General features: G+C 39.6%; 1 protein-coding gene across 3 annotated transcripts in view; it reads left to right on the forward strand.

Moving 5' to 3' along the window:
- prx (periaxin) overlaps positions 1-20,988 on the forward strand; it is a 35,833-nt gene extending 14,845 nt beyond the window's left edge. For 2 of the 3 annotated variants that reach the window (XM_025010595.2, XM_025010597.2), the window contains exons 2-9: positions 1,096-1,151; positions 3,499-3,606; positions 5,670-5,795; positions 6,346-6,505; positions 7,058-7,251; positions 8,491-8,732; positions 8,833-17,549; positions 18,277-20,988. In XM_025010595.2, coding sequence (XP_024866363.1) covers positions 1,096-1,151; positions 3,499-3,606; positions 5,670-5,795; positions 6,346-6,505; positions 7,058-7,251; positions 8,491-8,732; positions 8,833-17,549; positions 18,277-18,542 — 9,869 coding nt within the window. In that variant the 3' untranslated portion in view covers positions 18,543-20,988. The remainder of the gene's footprint in view (positions 1-1,095; positions 1,152-3,498; positions 3,607-5,669; positions 5,796-6,345; positions 6,506-7,057; positions 7,252-8,490; positions 8,733-8,832; positions 17,550-18,276) is intronic. The other variant, XM_025010596.2, reaches the window with a different exon arrangement.
- Positions 20,989-23,083: the final 2,095 nt, after the last annotated feature.

The following is a 23,083-nucleotide window of genomic DNA, read 5'->3' on the forward strand; positions in this document are numbered from 1 at the left end:
CGGAAAAAGCTAAATATCTGAAACAGCCGAATTTGCACCAATACCAAAAGTCATAGCCCACATGGCACGAATGAGCTGAACGTTTTGATATATGAACGGTTGAAGTAGCTGAAAAATTGCGGAAGGAGATAGGTGCCAAAAAACGTATGGAATAGGGAAAGAATAATAATAGATAATAGATAATAAAGAGAAACAGGAAAACAATGGTGTGAATGCTTAAAAGCATTCACACAACTAAGCATCTTCAAATCTTTGTATTTTGTAAAAAGAATTATTAATAATTTGCTGATTTGTTGTTGCACAGTTGTACAGTTCCACTTTATCACAACACACCTGAATATTTTAAGATCTACATTTTATATTTATTCATATCTGTGTAATTATTCGCTCCGTATTTTGTCCAAACTTTTAGTTTTTCAGTTTTTTGTAATTCTTTTAATGGGTGTGGAATTTTATTGTGCAAGCTTCTATTTTTATCTCTTTGCTGCTGACACACTGGTATTTCCTCACTGAGGAACAAATAAAGGATTATTCTATTCAGATGGAGTTATAAATATCTGAGGTGGATATGAAAGGTTAATATAAACAATAAAAGGGGGAAAATGCATAACTTTTATGGGTGAAATGACACAAACTCTTTCTGCAGCCTGTAGAAATAAAAAACATTAAATGAGACAGAAACGTAATAAAACTGCTGTCGTTTCCTCTTCCAGCAGCCTGTTGTCACCAGGCAGATTGTCTCTTTCTGCGTTTGTTTGCTTCGTTTAATTTAAACGAAGTCGTGAAGGTTTATTTGAGCTGCTTCAGCTTGTCGGGCCGCTGGTTGGAGGTGAAGTTATGCCGATGGCTCAGGTTCAAGTAGCCGGAGCAGAGGAATGATTCAGGCCACGGAAAGAATGTCAGGACCGCCAGAAGCTTCAAGCTGACGGCCGGGACACTATTTTAGATCCTTCAGCTTCACACGCTTAAACCTGACACGAGTGCGTCTGTCGCTGCAGCTCAGACACTAATGTTTTCATCAATGCTGGGTATTAGAAACGAATGCAGTTAGAAACGAATTCCTGTAATAACCTGAGCTGATTTCCTCTGTTTCAGACTCTGACATAGACCGAGAGGACAGCCATGTTTTCAACCAGACCAGAGATCGAGCTGTAAGTAAACACAGCCTTTTCTTTTTTCTGCAAACATGCAAACCGACCAAGTTCCGTCTGTAATTCTTCTGACAGAAGAGTTTACATTTTTAAAACCCTCTCTGAGCATTAGATGCTCTGCTGAATGTCTGAGTCGCTGAAAAAAAGGAAAAACTGACACCAGTCTTGGTTAAAATGTGAGGTGGAAGTGGCTCCGTGGCGTGGTCCTGTCTCAGTCAAAAAAAATCAAAGAATCTGTCAAAAACCACCAAAAATTGTCTGAAAGGTTTAATTATTTATTCCAAATCCTTTGCAGACCTTAGAATAAACAGCTGTATAAACCTGAACCAGAAAAGGTTTTAGTTTCCTTCCACTTATTTCAGCTCACATCCAAAGAAATGTACCCAAAAGGAGTTTCGATTTTCTAAGATGGATCACAAAGAGTTTATAGCTTCTCAGCCAAATACTGATATAAATCCTGGAAAAGCAACTAAATCAGTCTTCCTTCTGCGAAGCACAATAAACTATTTAAACCAAATTAAATTTTTAGCTTCCAGTAGGAAACTTGTGTACGTTTAAAAGGTGCAAAATGACTCTCTGAGTCAGCCGTCCATTTTCTTTACCTGCTTTTCCTCTCTGGGTCTGAGCTGGTGTCTCTCCCCAGCAGAGCGAGAGACGGAGGACACCTGGACATGTCTCCAGTCCATCACCGAGCCACATAGAGACAAACAACCCTTCACCGTCTCACTCACAGCCAGGGACGATTCAGAGTTACCAGTTACCCTAATATGCATGTTTTCAGTCTGTGGGAGGAAATCCACTCATGCACGGGGAGAACATGTAACTCCACCCAGTTCAGGAGGCGATCCTGTGACCTTCTTGCGGTGAGGCAACACCTCTAACCACTGCTGCACTGTGCCACCCAGACTAATATTAATCTTTTCACGTATAACTGACACCATCACTGGATGTAAGAATGAAGTAAAAAGAGGAGAAGCATGAAAACAACAGAAGTAATAATCCGAACAGTGTCTTTTTTTAGGTGCTGAGCTCCCAGGGAGAACCGGAAACATGCTGTTGCAGGTCACACGGGCAAAGTGTTGAGACAAAATGTTTTCACAAGATTAACCGTGCGAGAGTTCATGAAACAAACAGTGGAAGGAGATGAGGGAGACGGGAGCGTGACATGTTTCCTCCCAGAGACGGCGTGAGCTGGAAACAAACTCCCTCCAGTTCAATAAAAGCAACAACACAACAATAACAACAGGTTTAAGATGAGCTGCAGAGAAATAAAGCATTTTCAAAGTGAAATTTGCATATTTTATTTATTTATTTTAAACCCACATCTACATGCAAAGAGGCAGAGAAATAAACTGAAAAACTGCCTGAAGAACTGAGCTTCTTCATGCAGAGTGTGTTTATTTACACACACACACACACTGTAGACATGGCCTGTTTAAACAAGAGACTCCAGAGCACTGATCATCAAATGGTGGCCCGTGGGCCAAGCGGGGGAGACACTTCCAGCCGGCAGGGATTGGGAGCATTTAGCTAGCCTTTTGCTTTTTTAGCTTCGAGCTAACATTTTGCTACTTTCAGCTTTCAGATAGCTTTTTGCTGCTTTTAGCTAGTGTTTTGCTACATTTAGCTCAGGGGTGGGCAATCCTGGTCCTGGAGAGCCATTATCCTGCATGTTTTCCTTGTTTCTCTGCTCCAACACACCTGATTCAGAGGTTAAATCACCTCTTCATGTTCTGCAGAAGCCTGTTAATCCCCCATTGATTCAGATCAGGTGTGTTGGAGCAGAGGAACAAGGAAAACCTGCAGGATGGAGGCCCTGAGGACCAGGATTGCCCACCCCTGATTTACCTTATAGCTAGCATTTTATTTCTTTTAGCTGGTGTTCTGCTTCCTTTAGCTTTAACAACTCAGTTTCAGCTTCTTCAGCAAAACTTTGCAAGTCAAGTCATTCAGCACTCAGCATTAACACTGCATTGTTGCAGAAAATGTGATTTCTGTAGTTATAAATATTAATAATAATATGAAGAGGAAGAATTATTTGTGTATTTCTTGCAGTAAAGGCTGGCCCCTGCAGAGTCTGCCCCGAACACATGTTGTCTGAGTTTTTTCTGATGTAGCTCTGTGGAGCAGCAGGTTCAGTGGAAGAGCTGAAATGTCAAACATGTATTTGTTGATATGAGCTGTAAATCTTCACACCGCAGTTCAGGTGTGTTTTAGATTTTCTCTCCGTGGAGCCTCCTGCTGCAGAGCTGCTCTGCATGCAGCTCAGAGCCTGATTAGCCGAGTTAAAGGGTGAAACACTGACAACCGGAGCGTTAAACCGTCTCGCCTTCTGTTCTGGGATCAGGTAAAACACAAGAGGAGGTCGCCCCCCTCTACCAGGTCCCCCTCCGCCCCACAGCGTACCCCTCACCACAGCAGCGCCGCCGACGAGCAGGAGAGCCCCGAGAGAGTGGTGAGGCACACACACACACACACACAGACACAGTGCAACAAATACCTTCCTGTATCTGCAAAAAGGAAAGCCTACAACTACAGACAGCTCACACAGAGTGTCACAATCATCAGGTTTCAGTGAAACTTTAAGGCTGAAATAAAAGAATTAAAACTGATCCTGGTTTTTTTATTGAGCTCATTTCTTAGATTTTGTTGTCAGGTCTTTTTGGAGATTTGCTTCATTTGTAGTCGAACGATTTGTTTTGCAAAGAAACATCTTCTCATCTTCATTTCTGTACCTTCATAAATCATTGCTGCGTTTGGTTTTTATATCAAATAATCTCACCTTCTCAGGTTTAAAGTACTCTTCAGTGTATCTTAACCTTCTGCAGGTCCCAATCAGCCCAAACAGCAAAGAGAAATTAAAGATGCACATGCCATGCAAGAGTTCGGGTCTTAGGAGGTTCTTTTGTTTGTATGTTTTAGGTTCATTTAAACATGCAACTGAAAAGTTTATCTTTAGTCATCAACTCAAACACATTCCCTTTTTATTTCTGGCTAAAATATTTTCAAAACTAATAAAACGAATCTTAAAAGTATTGTTTTTTAAAAAAGCACATTTTTAGCATACAGTAATACTGCAGTGTACAGACACTATTAAAACTTCAAGACAAAATATATATTCTGCTCTCAAGAAGATTTTTGAATTAATTTAAACATTTATTCAAGTAAAACATAAGCTGCAGTTACCAGAAACCTTTTAACCATAACAGGTTTTTATTTGACTGAAATGCTAATAAATAAAATCTATTTAAGCACAGAAAAAAGGCAAAGTGGTTCTTGTTTTATTATTTCTATTTTTGGGAATTTGCAGCTTATTTAAAAAAGATTAATTCACTTTCTTAACAAATAGCTTACATGGATGTAAATGATTTAACAGTTAGTTTAAACAAACCTTTTTTTTGTAAATATTTGCAAACTTGAGAAATTGGTGATTTATGAAAATAACATTATCATAATCTTTTTGTTTTAGAGTTTTTCTTGATCAAACAGCATTTCAATTGGGCAAAAGCTAAATAAACAAGTCAAATTATTCATGCATGTGCAGCCTTTTTAAATTATGTTTTTAAAAAAGTGTCAGTTTACGTTTTGGCCCATTATTCAGATTTATTGTACGATGGCTGTGGCTGTCAGGGTCAAACTGCACCACAAAGGTTCCTCTCCGATCCGCTGAGCTCACCGTTCAGCTCATAAACAAGCTTTGGTTTCTCTCGGATCAGCAGAAACATCAGCTTCAGCCTTTTCATGCAGCAGCAGCAGCTGCTCCGTCCAAAGTCAACAACAAAACATCTGAGTTTGGCAGCTCTGGACTGCTGTGACGCCCGCTGGGTCCAAAACTTTTAAAAGTTTTTGTTAATTGTGTATCTGCTGAACAAATATCAGCTGAAACAGACAAAAAAATGAATATGTAAACAAACATAGTCAGCAAACCAGATGCAAAACAGTAGCTGAAACTGATAAAACTGTAGCTAAAAGTAGCACAAAAATAGAGCCTGTACACTAAAGCATTTTTCTTTTTTAAAAACAAGGAATTGAAGAGATCTAAATGTATTTTGGGGGAATTTTTATTTTGAATAAAGTTAAATATTTTGAAAAGTGTATAAGTTCTAGTAAACTATTCTTCATTGAGCTGAACATTCTGATATATGAACGAATAAAACAGCACAGAGAACATTTTTTCTTATTGTTAAGAAATAAGAATTGCACTTAAAGATCACAGTCCACCAAAATAAAACTCTCCAGAATTCATTTTTTAATAAAAAGGTCTTCCTTTGCCTCTGCTATAGCTTTCAGGAAATCTGGTTAAGCACTTTATGCTTAATTTTGTTGACAGCATTGAAAACATATCTCCACTGTTCCTGTATTTTATTGTTTTAGCCAATATTTTACCTGCAGAATATATAATATTACAGTAACGGTAATATTAGATTTATTATTCCTCTTTAAGACAGATCAGCAGTGGTTTTCTGGCATCGTGTTGTCATTATCCTTATCGTAAAGTTTCTTGCGTTTTGTTTGCAGGAGCAGAAGGAGAAACTCCATGCAGAGCTGAAGCAGGTGTTGAGTCAGAAAAGAAGTCATCTGAGAGATTCAACCTGCCAGCTGGCACAAGCAGAGATGGATTCAGAGCCAGCAGAGGAACAGACAGTAAGCAGGCAAACAATTAGCCCTTCGTTATTCTCATTCTGTAGGGTTTAATTAGATGCTTACTCAATTATCAATCCATAATATAACTGGATTTTATATAAATGCCTACGTAAAGACAGATTCTTCTTCACAAGTTCCAGTTTCTGTTCAGTTTTTTTGTCATTTATGAGTTCTCTGAGTTATTTCCTTTGGTCAGCCTCTGGAAAAGTGACTGTAGTCCGAGAGTAAAATGACCTTTCCTCTGTGACAGCATAATGGATAAAATGGATACAGAAGTAAAGTGCAAGGTGACAAATAACTCCACAGTAAAATCTGAAATCACTCAGGCAAGCTGAACAATGTTACTGCTCGTACAATGAAAAAAAATCAACACAGAAAAAGATTTTCATTATTTGATTACTAAAACTGTGGTTGTCATGCTGGTTTTAATTGCTCACAAGGCAGGAGGAAAAAATAAGAAAAAGATAATAATTAAGCTCAAACTAACCTAGAATGAGGATGAAAGCTTCATGTATCTGGGGGCCCTGAACATTATGTTTGTGTGTCTCAGAATGTGGAGGAAGTCTCCAAGGCGATGGAAATCATGGTGGAGACAGAGGCAGAAGTCGGCGCCAGCGGCTACAGCGTGACGGGTGGAGGGGAGCAGGGCATCTTTGTTAAAGACGTCCTCAAAGACTCTCCAGCTGCTAAACACCTGAGTCTGCAACAAGGTGCCTGTCACTTCTCATGGCTTAGGGAAGCTGCTTCCTAACAGCTTTATGTCAAAATCAAGACGAAAACTGCAGATTTCATCAGCATTCTGCAGCACAGCTCACTCATTTGATGCAATTTTTAATCCCCACATTTAATATTAGTAGATCTTTTTTTTCCTCCAGAAAAACTTTATTTAAAGGCCTAGATTTCCATGAAGGAATGCCCTTCATGTCTGAGTTTTAGACTAAAACTATCCTGTGTTTAGAAAGATGGTTTTGGTTAAATCTTGAAAAGAACTTCATGAACTCATGCAATATTTCACACGAGCTGTTAGCTGTTGGATTATGTGTTGTGAATGACTCTCAGCTACCACCACACTAAATTTTAGCTTAGTATCTTTTAAATATTTACATCTTTCTCTTGTACATATCAATCTTCAGGGTTGACAGACAATTTTTTCAAATATACTCTTATAGTATTTGGCAACACAACCTCTGCGTGCAGGTATGTTCTTAAAAACTGAAAATCATTTTGCACACATTCACTGGTTTTTGTCCTCGGTTGTGAAGGTGATCAGCTGCTGAGTGCTAAGGTCTACTTTGACAACGTGAAGTATGAAGACGCTCTCAGGATCCTTCAGTGTGCGGAGCCCTATAAGGTCAGCTTCCAGCTGAAGAGGACCGTCCCTGAAGCTGAGGTCAGCGTGAGACCAAGAGTTCCAAGTGTGGACGTCAAAAATCCTAAAGTCAAGGTAGCCAAAATGGTAAATACAATTTTTTGTATTTATGACATTAAACCATACTTAAAGTTCAAATTTGATTGATTTGCCAGTGATGACTCAAACACAAGACTTTATAAAAAGTATCGCTTCTGTTGTTTTTGTTTGTATGTTTGGGATGTGCTGACCAACTAGTACTTCAGGGCATTTTCTTTGAATACATTTTCCCTTAAAATTCCAAACGCTCCGTCCTGACTGGGGATGAGTCTCAGTTGGACGAGTTCAAGTATCTCGGAGTCTTGTCCACAAGTGATGAAAGGATGGAGAAAGAGATGGACCGAAGGACTGGGGCCTGGTCTGAAGTAATGAGGACGTTGCTCTGGTTTGTCATGGTGAAGACTTGAAGACTTACCAGTCCATCTTCGTATAACTGAGTCCTGACCGAAAGAACGAGATCCCAGATATAAGGGGCTGAAATGAGCTTTCTCTGTAGGGTGGCCGGGCTCAGCCTTAGAGATATGGTGAAGAGTTTCATAACTTGGGGGAAAACTCAGAGTAGAGCCGCTGCTCCTCCTCAACAAAAAGAGTCAACTGAGGTGGTTCAGGCATCTGATTAGGATGCCTCCTGGATGCATCCTTTTAGGGTTTTTTCAGGCACATCCCACAGGGAAGAGACCCCACAGCAGACCCAGAACTCACTGGAGGGATCGTGTATCTTCTCTGGCCTTGGAACACCTTGGGATCCCCCAGGAAGATCTGGAGAGGGAGGTCTGGGTTTTCCTACTGGACCTGTTGCCTCTGCGACCCAACCACAGATAAGTGGTAGAAGATAGGTGGATGGAATAAAAATTTTGATATGCAATAATTAACATGCATGCACCACCAGATGCCAAAACACAGTGCTAACAATTACATCCCTTTAAGTTCAATTAAGTTTATTTATATAGCACCAAGTCCCAACAAAAGTCGCCTCAGGGCTCTGTACAAAAACATTCACATAAATTTTAAAGAGCCAGTTAGTAAAGATTATCGATCAAAGGAAGCCAGAAAATTTCATTGAATCTTCACAGTCTTCCATCCTGAGCAGCACACTGACAACAGTGGAAAGGAAAATCTCACTTTTAACAAGAAGAAACGTCCAGCAGAACCAGGCTCAGGGCGAGCGGCCATCTGTTTGGACAAGCTAGAATAACTGGTCCAGGTGTAGATTCTATTAGAAGAAAGACAAAGAAATGATGTTGACTGACCATAAAAACCTGTCTTGTTCATGTGTTTCTGTTGTAGAGTGTGAAGGGCACAAAGCCGTTCAAGGCCCTTAAGAAAAGAGGTGGTCGTTTTGGTCTGAAAAGGTTGAAAGAGAAGCACAGGGAGGAGCATGTAATTGAAGGAACTCCTCCACGACTGGAAACTGGTGACGTGGATTTGGAGGTCTCACTTCCAAAAATCAAACAAAGGAAGAGCGGGAAGTTTAAAGAAGAAGACATCCGAGGAACAACAAGCGTGGGGAAAGCAAAAAGAAGGATCAGGTTGGTCTTTTTTGTGTTCTGTCACTTATTAAAATTTAACAAACACAAAAATATACTAGTAGTATTTACAGTGTTGTTTTTATTTCTTTTACTCTTCCAGGTTTCCTCACATGAAAGTCAAGAAATACGCCAGAACAGATTCAGAAGGAAAAGTGGAAACAGGACAGCTTGAAGGACACGTAAACATCCCTCCATCGGAAATACCTGAAGCTAAAGTAAAAGCCAAAGGGAAAGGACACAAATTTGGAATAAAATTTCCTAAAACTAAACACATAAAGTCAGATTCTTGTTTGGAAAGTGGATCTGTGGAGCTGGAGCCTCCAGATGTAAGCCTCCAGCCACCATCAGTAGAGTTCAGTTTGTCAGGCAATAAAGACAAGGATCTGGAAAAGAGAGGGTCAAAGTTTAATCCCCCAGATGTGGAGTTTGCGCTCCCTTTAGGAAAGCCCGAAGTGCCAAAAGTGAAGGTATCGGCAGGAATTAAAGCTCCCAAAGTTGACATAAAAGGAGAAGCCGAGGCAGCTGAAGGGAAGATTAATGTGGACAGTGGCATGGGAGACACAAAACTCAAAAAGCCGAAGTTAAAACTTCCCAAAGTTAGACTCTCACGTCATTCAGATGAGATTGATGGTGAAATAAAGGTGAAGGCTGAGGGGATGAAAATACCTCATGTTGACGTAAAAACAAAAGGAGATGGTAAGGTTAGGCTTCCAGAGACACAACTCACCAAACCAAAAGTTAAAGGTGAAGCTGGTTCTCTTGAACTTCCCTCAGTTGATGTTTCTTTGCCAAAAGTTAAGTTTGACACCGATGGTTCACTCCAAGATCATGAAGGAGCAGTGAAGATGCCTGCCATCAATATATCTGTGCCAAAGGTGGATTTGGAATTTGATACAGGGCAAAGAATTCCAGATGAAGTGGAGGGCACCATTAAAGGAACTAAAATCTCCATGCCAAAGGTTGATATCTCTTTACCAAAAATGGGATCTCCTAATGTGGATATTGAGTGTCCAGATGGTGCAGGAGAGTTTAATCCACCTTCTGTTGACAGCTCCATCCCAACAGTGCAATCGGACGTGGATATGGATTATTATGTTGGTGGAGATGGAAAGTTCAAAATGCCTGAATTTGGCATAACTCTCCCAAAAGTAAAGCCATCAGAGCAAGAAGTGGAAAGGGGTTTCAAGTTACCCAAAGTAGACTTAACTCTTCCCAAATACAAAAGTGATCATGAAGGAGACGGAAAGTTTCAACTACCATCACTTGATGTCTCGCTTCCTAAAGGTGAGGTGGAAGTCGGCACTAAACTTAAAAAGCCTGACATTTCATTGCCGAAAGGTAAAATAAAGGGAGATGTTGAAATGGAAGGACATGTTGAAAAGGGTGGGAAATTCAAAATGCCTTCAGCCAAAATCATTCTACCTGAGATTGGAACAGGTGGGGCTGAGGTTGATATACAAGGACCGAAGATTAAAGGAGAGAAAATTAAAGTGCCATCAGTTGACATTTCTCTTCCAAAACCCAAAGGTGAGGCCAATATTGAGGGAAATGTAAAAGGAGGCAAATTCAGCATGCCCTCTGTAAACATTTCTCTTCCCAAAACAAAGTTTCCTGAAGGAGACTTTAAAGTAGAAGGCCCTGAACTTCCAAATGTCGACTTATCGCTTCCCATTTCAAATAGAGGGGGAAACGTGGAATATGGAGGAAATGGCAGCACCAAATTTAACATGCCAACTATTGACATCTCACTCCCAAAGGGGAAAATCAAAGAACTAGAAGTAGATATTAAAGAACCCAGAGTCAAAGGAGGAGCAAAAGTCAACATGCCATCGCTTGACATCTCTCTTCCTGCAACAAAATCACCTGAGGGGGAGATAACAATTGAAGGTTCTACAGGTAAAAAGGAAAGGTTCCAGATGCCTTCATTAGACGTGTCACTACCACAAGTCAAGAAACCAGAAAGTGACATCAGCATCGAAGGTCCTGATATTAAGGTCAAATTACCAAAGGCAAAATTAGACTTAAAGGGAGGTGAGATCAAAGAAGGGAAATTTAACATACCTACACCTGATATCTCTCTTCCAGAAGGAAAAACAGAGGGTAAGATAGAGATTGAAGGAAGAGGAAGCAAGGTAAAGATGCCTTCATTTGATGTGTCTCTTCCTAAAATGAAATCAAAGCAAGCAGACATCAATATCAAAGGGCCAGAACTTAAAAGTGGGGACATTAAAGCACCAACTATTGACATTTCAACGCCTCAAGGGTCATTTGAAGGAGATATTGCTTTTGATGGTGAAGAAAAAGGAGGTGCATTCAAACTACCATCTGTTGATATCAGCCTACCTGGAGTTAAACTCCCAGAAGGAGACGTCAATATTCAAGGTCCAAAAGTCAAAGGTGGGAAGTTTGAAATGCCCAAAATTGATCTCTCACTTCCCAAAGGAAAAGAACATGGAAATATTGATATTGACATTCACTCTGGAATGGATGGAAACATTGATGTACCTTCTTGTGGAATTGGAGTTGGAGGACCTAAAGGAAAAACAGAAAAATTCAAAATGCCCAAAGTTGATATAACTCTTCCAAAGCTGCCAGAAGTTGAAGGGAAAATAGAAATGCCAGCTGTTGATATTTCTCTTCCAAAAGAAAAACTAAAGGGAGATCTAGACATTGACCCAAAAGGAGCCAAATTTCACATCCCTTCACTCAACATTAATCTTCCTAAAGTAAAATCCAAGGAGGCAAGTATTGATGTAAAAGGACAGAAAGGAAAATTTGAAATGCCATGGATGGATATAACACAACCTAAAATAAAATCTCCAGAGGTAGATGTCAAACTCCAGGGTACAGATGTTGACATTTCATTTCCAAAGGTAAAAGCTCCTGAGGGTGATGTCACAATAAAACAACCTGAAATAAAAGGCAGAAAGATTGAGCTGCCAGACATTGATATTTCACTACCCAAAGGAAAATTAGATGGTGAGCTTGATATACATGGTAGGAAAGGTGGAAAGTTCCAAATGCCTTCTGTTGATTTTTCCCTACCTAAATTAAAAACAAAAGGACAAGAGGTCAATATAGATGGTCCTGAGATTAAACAAGGAAACATCAACATGCCTGACATTGACTTTTCACTTTCCAAAGGTACATTAGAGGGTGACATCAATGTTGAAGGCCCTGATGTCAAAGGAGGAAAATTCAAGATGCCAAAATTTGATGTTTCTCTACCAAAGGTTAGTCTCCCAAAAGTTGAGGGACCAGATATAAAAGGAAAATTTGAATTGCCAACTGCTGATATTTCACTCCCAAAACCAAAGGCAGGTGTGGACATTGATGTTGACACTGGGAAAGGCAGCAAGTTTCATCTTCCGTCAGTTGATTTTTCTCTTCCTAAAATCAAAACTAAGGGTGCCGATGTCGACATTCAAGGACCTAGCATCAAGGGCGACGTGTCACTCCCAAAGGTAAAGTCTCCAGAAGTAGATGTCAGTCTCAAAGGCCCTGATATCCAAGGGGCCAAGATTGACCTACCATCTGTTGACATCTCACTCCCTAAAGGAAAGATTGATGGAGATTTTGATGTTGAAGGGCCTGAGGTGAAGGGTGGAAAGTTTAAAATGCCAAAAATCGATGTGTCTTTGCCAAAGGTCAATCTCCCAGAAGGTGATTTGAAGATAAAGGGCCCAGATATCAAGACTGGGAAGATTACAATGCCAGATATTGATATATCACTTCCCAAAGGAAAAGTGAAGGGAGGAATCGAAGCTGAAGGACATGCTGCCAAAGGAGGCAAATTTCACATGCCCTCAATTGACATAACTCTTCCTAAAATGAAGGCTAAAGGACCTGAGATAGATGTTGAGGGCCCTAAGATTGAAGGTGGAAAAGTAAACATGCCTTCCCTTGATGTTACTTTGCCTAAAATAAAGTCTCCAAAGGTGGATATCAGTCTTGAGGGACCTGATCTAAAAGGTGAAACAGTCAAAATCCCAACTGTTGATGTTTCCCTTCCCAAAGGTACAATAGAGGGTGACATCAATGTTGAAGGCCCTGATGTCAAAGGAGGAAAATTCAAGATGCCAAAATTTGATGTTTCTCTACCAAAGGTTAGTCTCCCAAAAGTTGAGGGACCAGATATAAAAGGAAAATTTGAATTGCCAACTGCTGATATTTCACTCCCAAAACCAAAAGCAGATGTGGACATTGATGTTGACACTGGGAAAGGCAGCAAGTTTCATCTTCCGTCAGTTGATTTTTCTCTTCCTAAAATCAAAACTAAGGGTGCCGATGTCGACATTCAAGGACCTAGCATCAAGGGTGACGTGTCACTCCCAAAGGTAAAGTCTCCAGAAGTAGATGTCAGTCTCAAAGGCCCTGATATCCAAGGGGCCAAGATTGACCTACCATCTGTTGACATCTCACCCCCTAAAGGAAAGATTGATGGAGATTTTGATGTTGAAGGCCCTGAGGTGAAGGGTGGAAAGTTTAAAATGCCAAAAATCGATGTGTCTTTGCCAAAGGTCAATCTCCCAGAAGGTAATTTGAAGATAAAGGGCCCAGATATCAAGACTGGGAAGATTACAATGCCAGATATTGATATATCACTTCCCAAAGGAAAAGCAAAAGGAGAAATTGAAATTGAAGGTCACTATGGGAACGAAGGAAAAATTCATATGCCCTCTATCCCTCTTCCTAAGTTCAAAGGAAAAGAACCACAAGTAAACATAGAAGCGCCTCAAACTGATATTGATATCAAGGGTCCAAATGTAAAAGGAGGCAAATTAAAAATGCCTACAGTTGCTATTTCACTTCCAAAGGTGAACCTGCCTGAAGGTGATGTCAAAGTGGAAGGGGTAAAAGTGAAAGAACCAAAGATTGAAGTGCCTGCTGCTGATATATCACTTCCAGAGGGAAACGTTGAGGGAGATGTCAATATTCGAGGTCCATCAGGAATGGGAAAGTTTGAAATGCCAAAGGCTGAAGTTAATAAAAAAGGTGGAAGGCTCCAGATGCCATCTCTTGACATAAATCTGTCTAAATTTGATCTAGATCTCAGCCTTCCCTCTGGTACAAAAGATAAAGGATTCAAAATGGAGGCCAGTGGCCTTGATGCAACAGGAGATTTGGAGTTGTCAGACCTCAAAGGCAATATCAAACCGGCCAAGTTGAATGTTAAGGGTGAAGACTTAAACACAGGGGGTGTAGAAGGTTCAGGTGCATCCCTAAAACTTCCCTCAGTCAAACTACCAACAGTTGACATCTCAGCTCCAAAAGTGGATTTAGATTTTGGTCTCACCAAACCTAAAGGTGATGATGTAGAAGTGGAGCTTTTGAAAGCAGAGGGAGAAAGGCCTTATTCAGGGGGTAGCTTTGATCTACCTGATGTCTCACTTAAAGTCCCTAGTTTCTCTCTGCCCAGAATTGGTGGAAAGTCAAAGAGTGGTGATTTGGAAGTATCAGGGCCCAAAGGAGATGTTTCCTTTAATCCACCTAGTGTGGAGGGAGAGATTAGGGCACCATCAGTAGAGTTTGATAGAGATGGAAAAGTTAAAGTGAAGAAAACAAAGATGAAAATGCCCTCATTTGAAATTTCCAAAAAGGATGCAGATGTATCTGTATCTTGTCCTGATGTTGATGTCAAAATGAAAAGCAGGAAACCTGACATTCCTAAGGTAGATTTCAATATTGAGGGTCCAGATGGGAAAGCAAAACATAAAGTGAAGTTCCCCAAGTTCAAAATGTCATCACGAAAAGTACAACTCCCAGAAGAAGAAGTTGATGATAAAGTGGAAGCAGATGTGGAAGGGAAGGCTGGCTTCCATGTTCCTGATGTCACTATCAAATTGCCTAAGTTCTCAATACCAGGATTTGGCTCTAAAGAAAAAGATTTAGGTAAGCCAAACTGTGAACTCGAGGTTCAGGCCAAAGGCAAGATGCCTTCTGTTGAACTGTCACTACCAGCAGCTAAAACACCAGAGACAGAGGTTCTTCTCCCTAAATCAGAAGTTGATGTTTCAGAAGCAGATATTAAAGGTTACGAAGGAAATCTCAAAATTCCCAAAATGCCTACGATGGTTGTTTCCATCCCTAAAGTGGACCTGGATGTATCCCTGCCAAAAGGAAAGTCCCAAAGAATTGAAGGGCCTGATGTGGAGTTTAAAGGAGGTGAAGGCAAATTCAAAATGCCTGGTATCAAAATGCCAACCATTGACATATCCAAGGAAAAGACAGATAAATTAAAAGGACCAGATGTTGAAATGGGGGGTGAGGGAAAGTTAAAGATGCCTAACATCAAAATGTCACATGTTGACATTGGTCTTCCAAAAATGAAAACCCCAGAGGTTGATGCACCTGATTTCCAGGCAAAGGTTGAGTCTGGAGGTGCAAAATTTTCAGTTCCTTATTTCCAAGTGCCCTCAGTTGATATGTCACTTCCGAAAGCAAAGGCTGAAGTTGAAATGGAGGGGAGTGCAAAGCAAAAGTTCAAAATGCCCAGCACTGACATCTCTTTGCCTAAGGGTAAATTTCAAGGCACTGGGGCACATGAAATGGCTCACATAAAAATGCCAAATGTTGCTATATCTCTGCCCAAAGAAAAGACTGAAGGTCCAGAGTTGGAGATTAAAGGGGAAGGTGGCAAATTCAAGATGCCACACATCGCTATGCCCTCTGTTGACATTTCACTACCCAAAGGAAAAGTTGAAGGTTTTGATGTTGAGGGAGATGGAAGAGAGAAAGTCAAAATACCATACATGAAAATGCCCTCAGTTGACATATCAGCACCAAAAGGGAAGACTGACGATTCAGATGCTGAAATGAAGGGAAACATGGGAGGAAAATTCAAGCTGCCTCATGTGAAAATGCCAAATGTGGAATTCTCTGGTCCTAAAGGAAAAGATAGTCCAGAAATGAACATTAAAGGTCAAAGTGGTAATTTTAAGGTGCCACACGTCAGTATGCCTTCTGTTGATATTTCATTACCCAAAGGAAAGTTTGAAAGTCCGGAGGTTGAGATCGAGAAAGATGCAGAAGGGACGCTAAAAATGCCTCATGTGAAAATGCCAAATGTTGAAATCTCTCTTCCCAAAGGAAAATCTGGAAAAATTAAAGAAATGGACGTAACAGTTGAGGGAGAGGGAAATCTATCAAAAATTCCCTCAGTAGATATTTCACTGCCAAAAGTTAAGACTGAAGGTCCCGACCTTGAAATTAAAGGTGAAGGAGGAAAGTTCAAAATGCCAAAAGTTGATATATCTCTTCCTAAGGGTAAAAGTAAAGTACATGAAGTGCCTTCTGTGGAAATGGAACTCACAGGTCCAGATGTTGAACTTCTAAAGGGAAAAGTTTCATTGCAAAAAGATCAGTCCTCTGAGACTGATTTACCAACTGGGAAGGCAAAAGGTAAACTAAAAGGGCCACAAAAAGTTACATTAGGTTTGGAGACAGGAACTCATAAAGAAGCTGGTTTGCACGTTGAGGACGAACACAAAGGTTTGAAACTCAAAATGCCAACAATAGATGTCAAAGGTCCCCAAGGAGACTTGGAGCTTGATATAGGATTGCACAAAGAAGAAGGAAAGAAGGACAAGACAAAAATTGAATTACCTGATTTGGATCTGAACACAGGAACTAGCGGCAAAGTTAAGGAGCCCAAAGTCAAAGGAAAAAAGTTCAAGATTGGACTGCCAAAAAAGAAAACTGGTGGAGATGTAACAGTAGGGGTAAAACCAACTGGTGAAAGCAAAGTTCAACACAAAGGGCAGTCAAATGACAAAGATCAAATTGATATCCCAACAGCAGAGGTTACACTACCAAGTGTTAGTCTAGAAACAAAAACAGGTGGAGATAAAGGCAACTCATCTTTCCATAAGGAAATCAAAGTTCCTAGGATACCAGATATAGAGTTTGATATTGGTACATCCCAAGATGAAGAGGGTGACAAAACAGAAATGGACAAGAAAGTCAAGATCCCTAAATTTGGTGTTCCATTACCCTCCCTCACGTCTCCTGACAGAGCGATGAATATCTGCAGACCAGAAGTGCAATATGAGGGCCCTAAAATGCCCAAAGTAAAGAAAGCTGTTTTTGTCCTGGTAAAGCCTAATGAAGCTGATGAGGCAGCAGCAAGTGCAAGTGTCCCAAAAGCGGAGACAACAGCTGAAAATAAGACAGAGGAGGTCAAAGGGAAGATGCCCAAAATCAAAATGAAGCCAAGCTTTGGGAAATCCAAAGAGAAAACAGTAGCAGTTGGTTCAGAAAGGGAAGAAGAGGAAGAGGAAACATCAAAAGGGGAAAAATTTAAAATGCCCAAAGTTTCATTTTCTCCTGGCAAAATGGGGTCATTTGATGTGACGCAAAAGGAAGACAGTTCGAGTTCCAATGGAGAAAAATATGCAAGTCCTCACAAAAGCTCCAAGAATGATAAAGGGACGTTCAGTGGAAAAATCAAGCTTCCAAAGGTGGAATTCACTAGTCCATACAGCAAGATGGCTGCAAGTGGGGAGAAAACAGAAACAATAGGTAAAATGGGAAAAGATTCGTCACCAAGAGGAGTAAGGGAAGACAACAGAAAATTAGGTGAAATGGCCTTTATGAGTGATGCTCCAGAGACTTCAACACATGTGGTGTCATCTCATGCCAGAACAGAAATGCTGGACAGGGACAGCTCAGAGTCTCCTGTTGGATTTAGCACCGAGTTCAGCTCAACAAAGATTCAGACGTGGAGCGAGATGGAGAGCAGGGGCAATGAGGCTGAAGAAAAGGATTCTTCCTCCTGGTTTAAGGTACCGAAGATAACGCTGAAGCCCCACACCTCGGGTAAGGACTAAACAAACTTAACCTGCCTTAACAAGATATTCATTACCTCTCGTGTACAACCCCAACCCGGTTGGGACGTAGGACGTGTAAAATGTAAATTAAAACAGAATAGATTAAGTTGCAAATCTCATAAACCTATTTTTTTATTTACAGTGAAACATAGTATACATACCAAATGTTCAAACTAAGAAATTGTACCATTTTTTATTAGTAGCAGTTTCTCCCAGCCTGGTGAACCTCTGCCCATGTTTACTTCTGACAGATTCAGCCTCTAAATCCTCTTTTTATTAACTTAATTAGCTACAAAATGCTTCTCCAGCTGTTTCTTATTCATACCACTTACTTTCACAGCCTTTTGTTGCCCCTGTCCCAACTTATTTGAGATGTACTACTGCTATAAAAATCTAAATTATTTTATTACCTTATTAAGAAATTATATCATTTCCTAATTTAAGCATTGGATATGGTTGCTATGTTCCATTGTGAATAAAATATAGGTTTATGAGATTTACAAACCATTGGATTCTGTTTTTATTTACATTTTACACAACTGGGAGTGTATTTATTATATTAAGAACTTTTGTGTTTTAAATATTTTATTCATCTTCTGCTTCGCTTTCTCTTATTTAAGCTTGAGTTTCCTTTCTGCCTTTGTTTCCTCACTCATCCTTCCCTCCTTTCCTTTCCTTCCCTTGTCTTTCTTTCTCTCCTCTCCTGCTCCCTGCAGGCTTCCTTCAGATAACCCCAGAGGGTTCTCCTCAGGCCCAGCGGAGGGGTGAGGTGGGAGGCGAGGCTGACGTCTCGGGGTCTTTCTGCCTCCACACATCAGGGCTCGATTTCTCCACCCAGCAGACGTCTGAAGAACACCAAGTCTCCTCCACGGAGGAAGGAACCGTCACCACGGTGACCCAAACCACCCGAATCACTCGGCATCTGGTTACCAGTGAGACACGAACAGGTGAATCGAAAACTCGCCAAGCGACAGACTTTTAACTACTGAGGATGCTGTACTGATATCTTAAAAAATATTTTCTTGTTGTTGTGTTTTTTTTTTTAGTCTGGTGAGGTTGCAGTGTTCTTGTAAACATCTGTTTAAAAAGTCTATATTTTATATTTTTATTAGTTTAGGCATGATTGTGATAAAATAACTTTATATCAACCAGCATTACTGTCAGTATTACAGCTAAAGAGTAATATATACTGTATTTCCTTTTTTCACTTTATAAATGACGACTTCTAGTTGTTTTGTTAGTTTAGTCCTAATTATTTATGCAGTTTTGTTTGGTTTTGAGGATTCCACTCTGAATAAACCTGTCAGGATTTTTTAATATTTATTGGTGTTTGTCTACAATGCCAATTCCGAAAAAGTTAAGACTTTGTGTGAAATATAAATAAAACCAAAATGCAATGTTTTGCAAATATCATAAACTTATATTTTATTCACAATGAGACATAGCACATATATGAAATGTTTACACGTAGAAACTGTACCGTTTTGGGGTAATACAAGGTAATTTTGAATTTTATGGCAGCAACACATCTTGAAAAAGGTGGAACAGAGGCAACAAAAGGCTGTAAAAGGAAGTGGTACGAATGCAAAACAGCTGGAGGAAGATTTTCAAACATTTTAGGTTAAAAAGCAACAGGTCCGTAAGAGGAGTGGGTGTAAAAAGAGTGTTTTAAAAGCTGAACCTCTTACAAGTAAAATTCAAATCCAAATTCCTAAAGAGGAGAGGGACCATCCAGCCTGTTATCAAAGCCTGCCTCTCTGATGGTATGGGGGTGCATTAGTCCAGGTTTTAGAGCAACATCTGCTCCCATCCAGGACTGTTGAACAGACAGAATGGGACAACCTCAGGTCCAGATGTTTACAGATGCTGCACAGAGGGAAACTTTTTAGATGAGTTTCTGCGCTAAAACTCAAAATGACCTTATTGGTTTAAAAAAAAAAGTTTCAATTTCTTAGTTGAAGTATTTGATATGTTTACAATGTTTTTTGTGGACGAAATAAGAGTTTATAAGGTTTGCAAATCACTGCATTCTGTTTTTATTTACATTTTACACAATGTCCCAACTTTTTCAGAATTAGGGTTGTGTTGAAAATGTGCTGAAATTAAAAATTGACTCTCATCACCACAGTGGATTAGATCCTGATTTATACGTCGAGTTCAAAGTAATTTATTTTGTGCCACTGCGGTACATGCCAGAGTATCGTTTATGTAAATTTATCTTCATTAAAGGTTTTTTTTGAAGCTGTTTCTTTTTACCTAAAAAAATGTAATTATTTTCATATTTCTTAGAGATGGAAGGAGAAGGAATGTTTTAGATCTGAACATTTATTTTGTTTGTCCTGAAGGAAAAGTGTGAGCTTTTTGAGATGATGGGTTGGTTTTATTTTCTACTCACTTAAAAGGCATTTAGTTTCCCAGAGTTTATCGGTGTGAGCGAGCATGATGGCTCTGTTTCTGCTGTGGGGATCAAACCTGTGGCCTTCAGGGTGCAGATTGCTCTCGAACATTTAGGCCGAACTGCTGCTAGTCGATTCATATTCATGTTCTCACTGCTGCCTGCGAAGTGTAACACTGTATATTCTGCAAACAAGGCTTAAGCTTGGAGATAATCCCGGTGCTGTTCTGTGTATTTATCCCGACTGTTTACCGTGTTGTGAGGCGGAAAACAGTGAGCTGGTGGGAATTTTAGGGCTTTAAATAAAACAATCTAGCAAATACAGAGATAAATTAACACAAAATATGATCAGGCAGGGCTGCTGCAGTGCCTTAATTTTATTCAACAACCAGCATGTCAGAAAATGTGTATTTTGCAGACAGATCCAAGACACACACATTGGACATTGTTTTGCTTTTTTATTAAACTTTTTTGAAGGATAAATAACTGATAAGTCAAGAGATTTCAGGAAGTGCCTTTGCCCTTTATTTTTTAAAACTAATTTCGCTATTTGCCTTGAAATGAAAGAATAAAAGAGTTATTTCACCATTTAGATATTTTTCTCTCTATTGTGCAGCACAAATGTTATTTTTAAATGGACTGCTAACCATTTAAGATAATATAAATAAAAAAATACACAATCATAGTTTAGCAGGCTGCAGACTTAGTGAAATTAGGATATTTGTAAATTAAATTCTTTTTCTTTATTTATTAAATGAAATTGTGATCAAAAGAAATAAATATTCTCCCAGGTTTGTTTCATTCACAGTTTTTATTTTTCTGCCTGCTTTGCAAATGAAAAAAATATGTATATTTCACAAATTGTAAGAAGATTATGTGAAGAAGCAACACACTGAGTGGCATCGACTGAATGTGTTTAGAGATTTTAATCAAATCTTCACGATTCATTTAGATTTGAAGGTTTTAGTGCCAAATACTTTGTCAGAGCTGTTTTGGAAAGAATGTTACACCAATAAAATAATATTCCTTCAACTCCGATGTTTCTGGTGTCTCTTTTCTGTGCAAAGATTGTGTTAGTGAAGCTCTGACTAATTGCTGGGTTCTTCCTTTTCCTGCAAAGCTTGATTGCTTGATTGAGTCATCATTCACGTCTCCTCAGCTCGTTACGTGTTTGCCTGCCACGCCCATCTGCACCTGTCCCCAGTTTCTAATCAGTTCACCTGCGTCCACTTCCTCATCAGCACCTGTCTTTAAAAACCTCTTCTCACCTGTTTAATGTTTGCTGTCGTGTTCCTTATGTTCCCGGTTTGCCATTGCTTTTGAGTTTTTGTTATTTAGTTTCTGCTGCCAAGTCAACCGTTTGTTTTTGCTTCTTTTAAAATAAATTAGTTAAGTTCTGTAAATATGAGTTTGCATACTGGATTCAGATTCCCTCGCTCCTGACAACATCTTTTGGGAAATAAGAAAATAAACAAATTAACTCAACTATGATGTTGATTAAAGGATCTATAATGAGACAAAAACTTGTATTTCTAATAGATTAGATATGCAGTAATTAATAATATTTTAATTTAAATGCATATGGTTGTTATTTCTGTCTAAACTGTTTTTGTATGCTGGACTTCATTCTCAAACTCTTAATTGATAACATAGTTACTGTATGCCACACCTTTATAGGGAAAATTAATTTTGCATGGGTTGTTGGAAAGGCAGTGAGCTGTTGTACTGAGAGCCATCTAGTGGCGAAAGTTGGTAGGTGCGTTATTTACTTTAGAAACTGATCAGCACTTTAGTCTGACACGGAGCCGGCCACTTTAATCAGCTGATGCAATTTAAGTTGTGTGCGTAGCTGACAAGACACCACACACACACACACACACACACACACACACACACACACACACACACACTCACATACATGAAGAAAATAAGATAATTAGACCTCTGTACGTTAAGGCTGTTATATGTCACCAGTAAAGAATTAAAGAGCCTGGAAGAACCAAACATCCTGTCTGTGCTCCTTACCGGCACCCCTCGGAGGATATCAGCATCAGAATCCTAAGTCATTGCTATCGAACATGGGTGTTTTTTAAATATGGACACAATGTGGCACCTCACAGGTTCATGGTGTTTCTCAGTAGTTTAATTGAAAATTGTTGTTGTTAAGAAGAGTTCAAATGAGAGCAGAATAAAAGAAATGCAGAGGAACTCAGAAGCTTTTCCTTCTCCAGACACAAAAATATTTCAATTAAGATTATTCAAAAAGGCCCAAAAATAATGACAGAAAGTGATAAACTGTCTGCATGGCTGCATGACGTATTTCTTTTATGTGTGTGTGTGTGTGTGTGTGTGTGTGTGTGTGTGTGTGTAATGTACTCCTCTGTGATGACGCAGTAGAAACGTAGGCTCTGAAATGTGTGTGAGGTCAGATAAATACTGGTGTATGAGGGGCGAACAGTGCCACAGCCAGAAGAAGGGAAATGACTTTGCATTGGGGTTGTGTATTTCTGGTCTGAGGCTGAAACAAAACACACATTTCCACACACACACTGCTGATGATCCAACACATTACACTCATGGAAAAAATATAAAAAACACCATCAAAATAAACAAAAAGAAAACACTGTAACCCTATGATTCACCTCTCAGTCATGATGCAATACAATGAGACAAAAAACAAACTATTTTTTTACGACAGGCCTTGTCTCACAACTCCAGTACACGTTTCATGACACCCCTGTTACTTTCTCCAGATGCAGGTTCTTCTGATCCCCATTTTTAACCATTTTTCCTTGGCCTTTTGCTGGTAATTAGCTTCTCACCCAGATTAAAACCAAAGACATAAAGAGGATACAGAATTAACCTGAATGTTAATTCAGGCATTTGTTTGTTCTTAAACGCAGCAAACAAAGGGTAGGTCTGAGTACCAACTTGTATTATAACTACTGTAGTATACCTGTGCACAGAGCTGCACACTTGTCCACACATGCGTGCACGGTGGCATGCTCATAATCATGCAGGCCAGGTGCTCACATACACAACCAGAGACACGCATCACATGCACATCTCTGTAATGTTGTGATTTGATACAAGGGATGACGATGTGCAGCAACTTTGCATTTAATTTA

This window comes from Kryptolebias marmoratus, linkage group LG2, assembly GCF_001649575.2.
Source record: "Kryptolebias marmoratus isolate JLee-2015 linkage group LG2, ASM164957v2, whole genome shotgun sequence".
Lineage (NCBI taxonomy): Eukaryota > Metazoa > Chordata > Actinopteri > Cyprinodontiformes > Rivulidae > Kryptolebias > Kryptolebias marmoratus.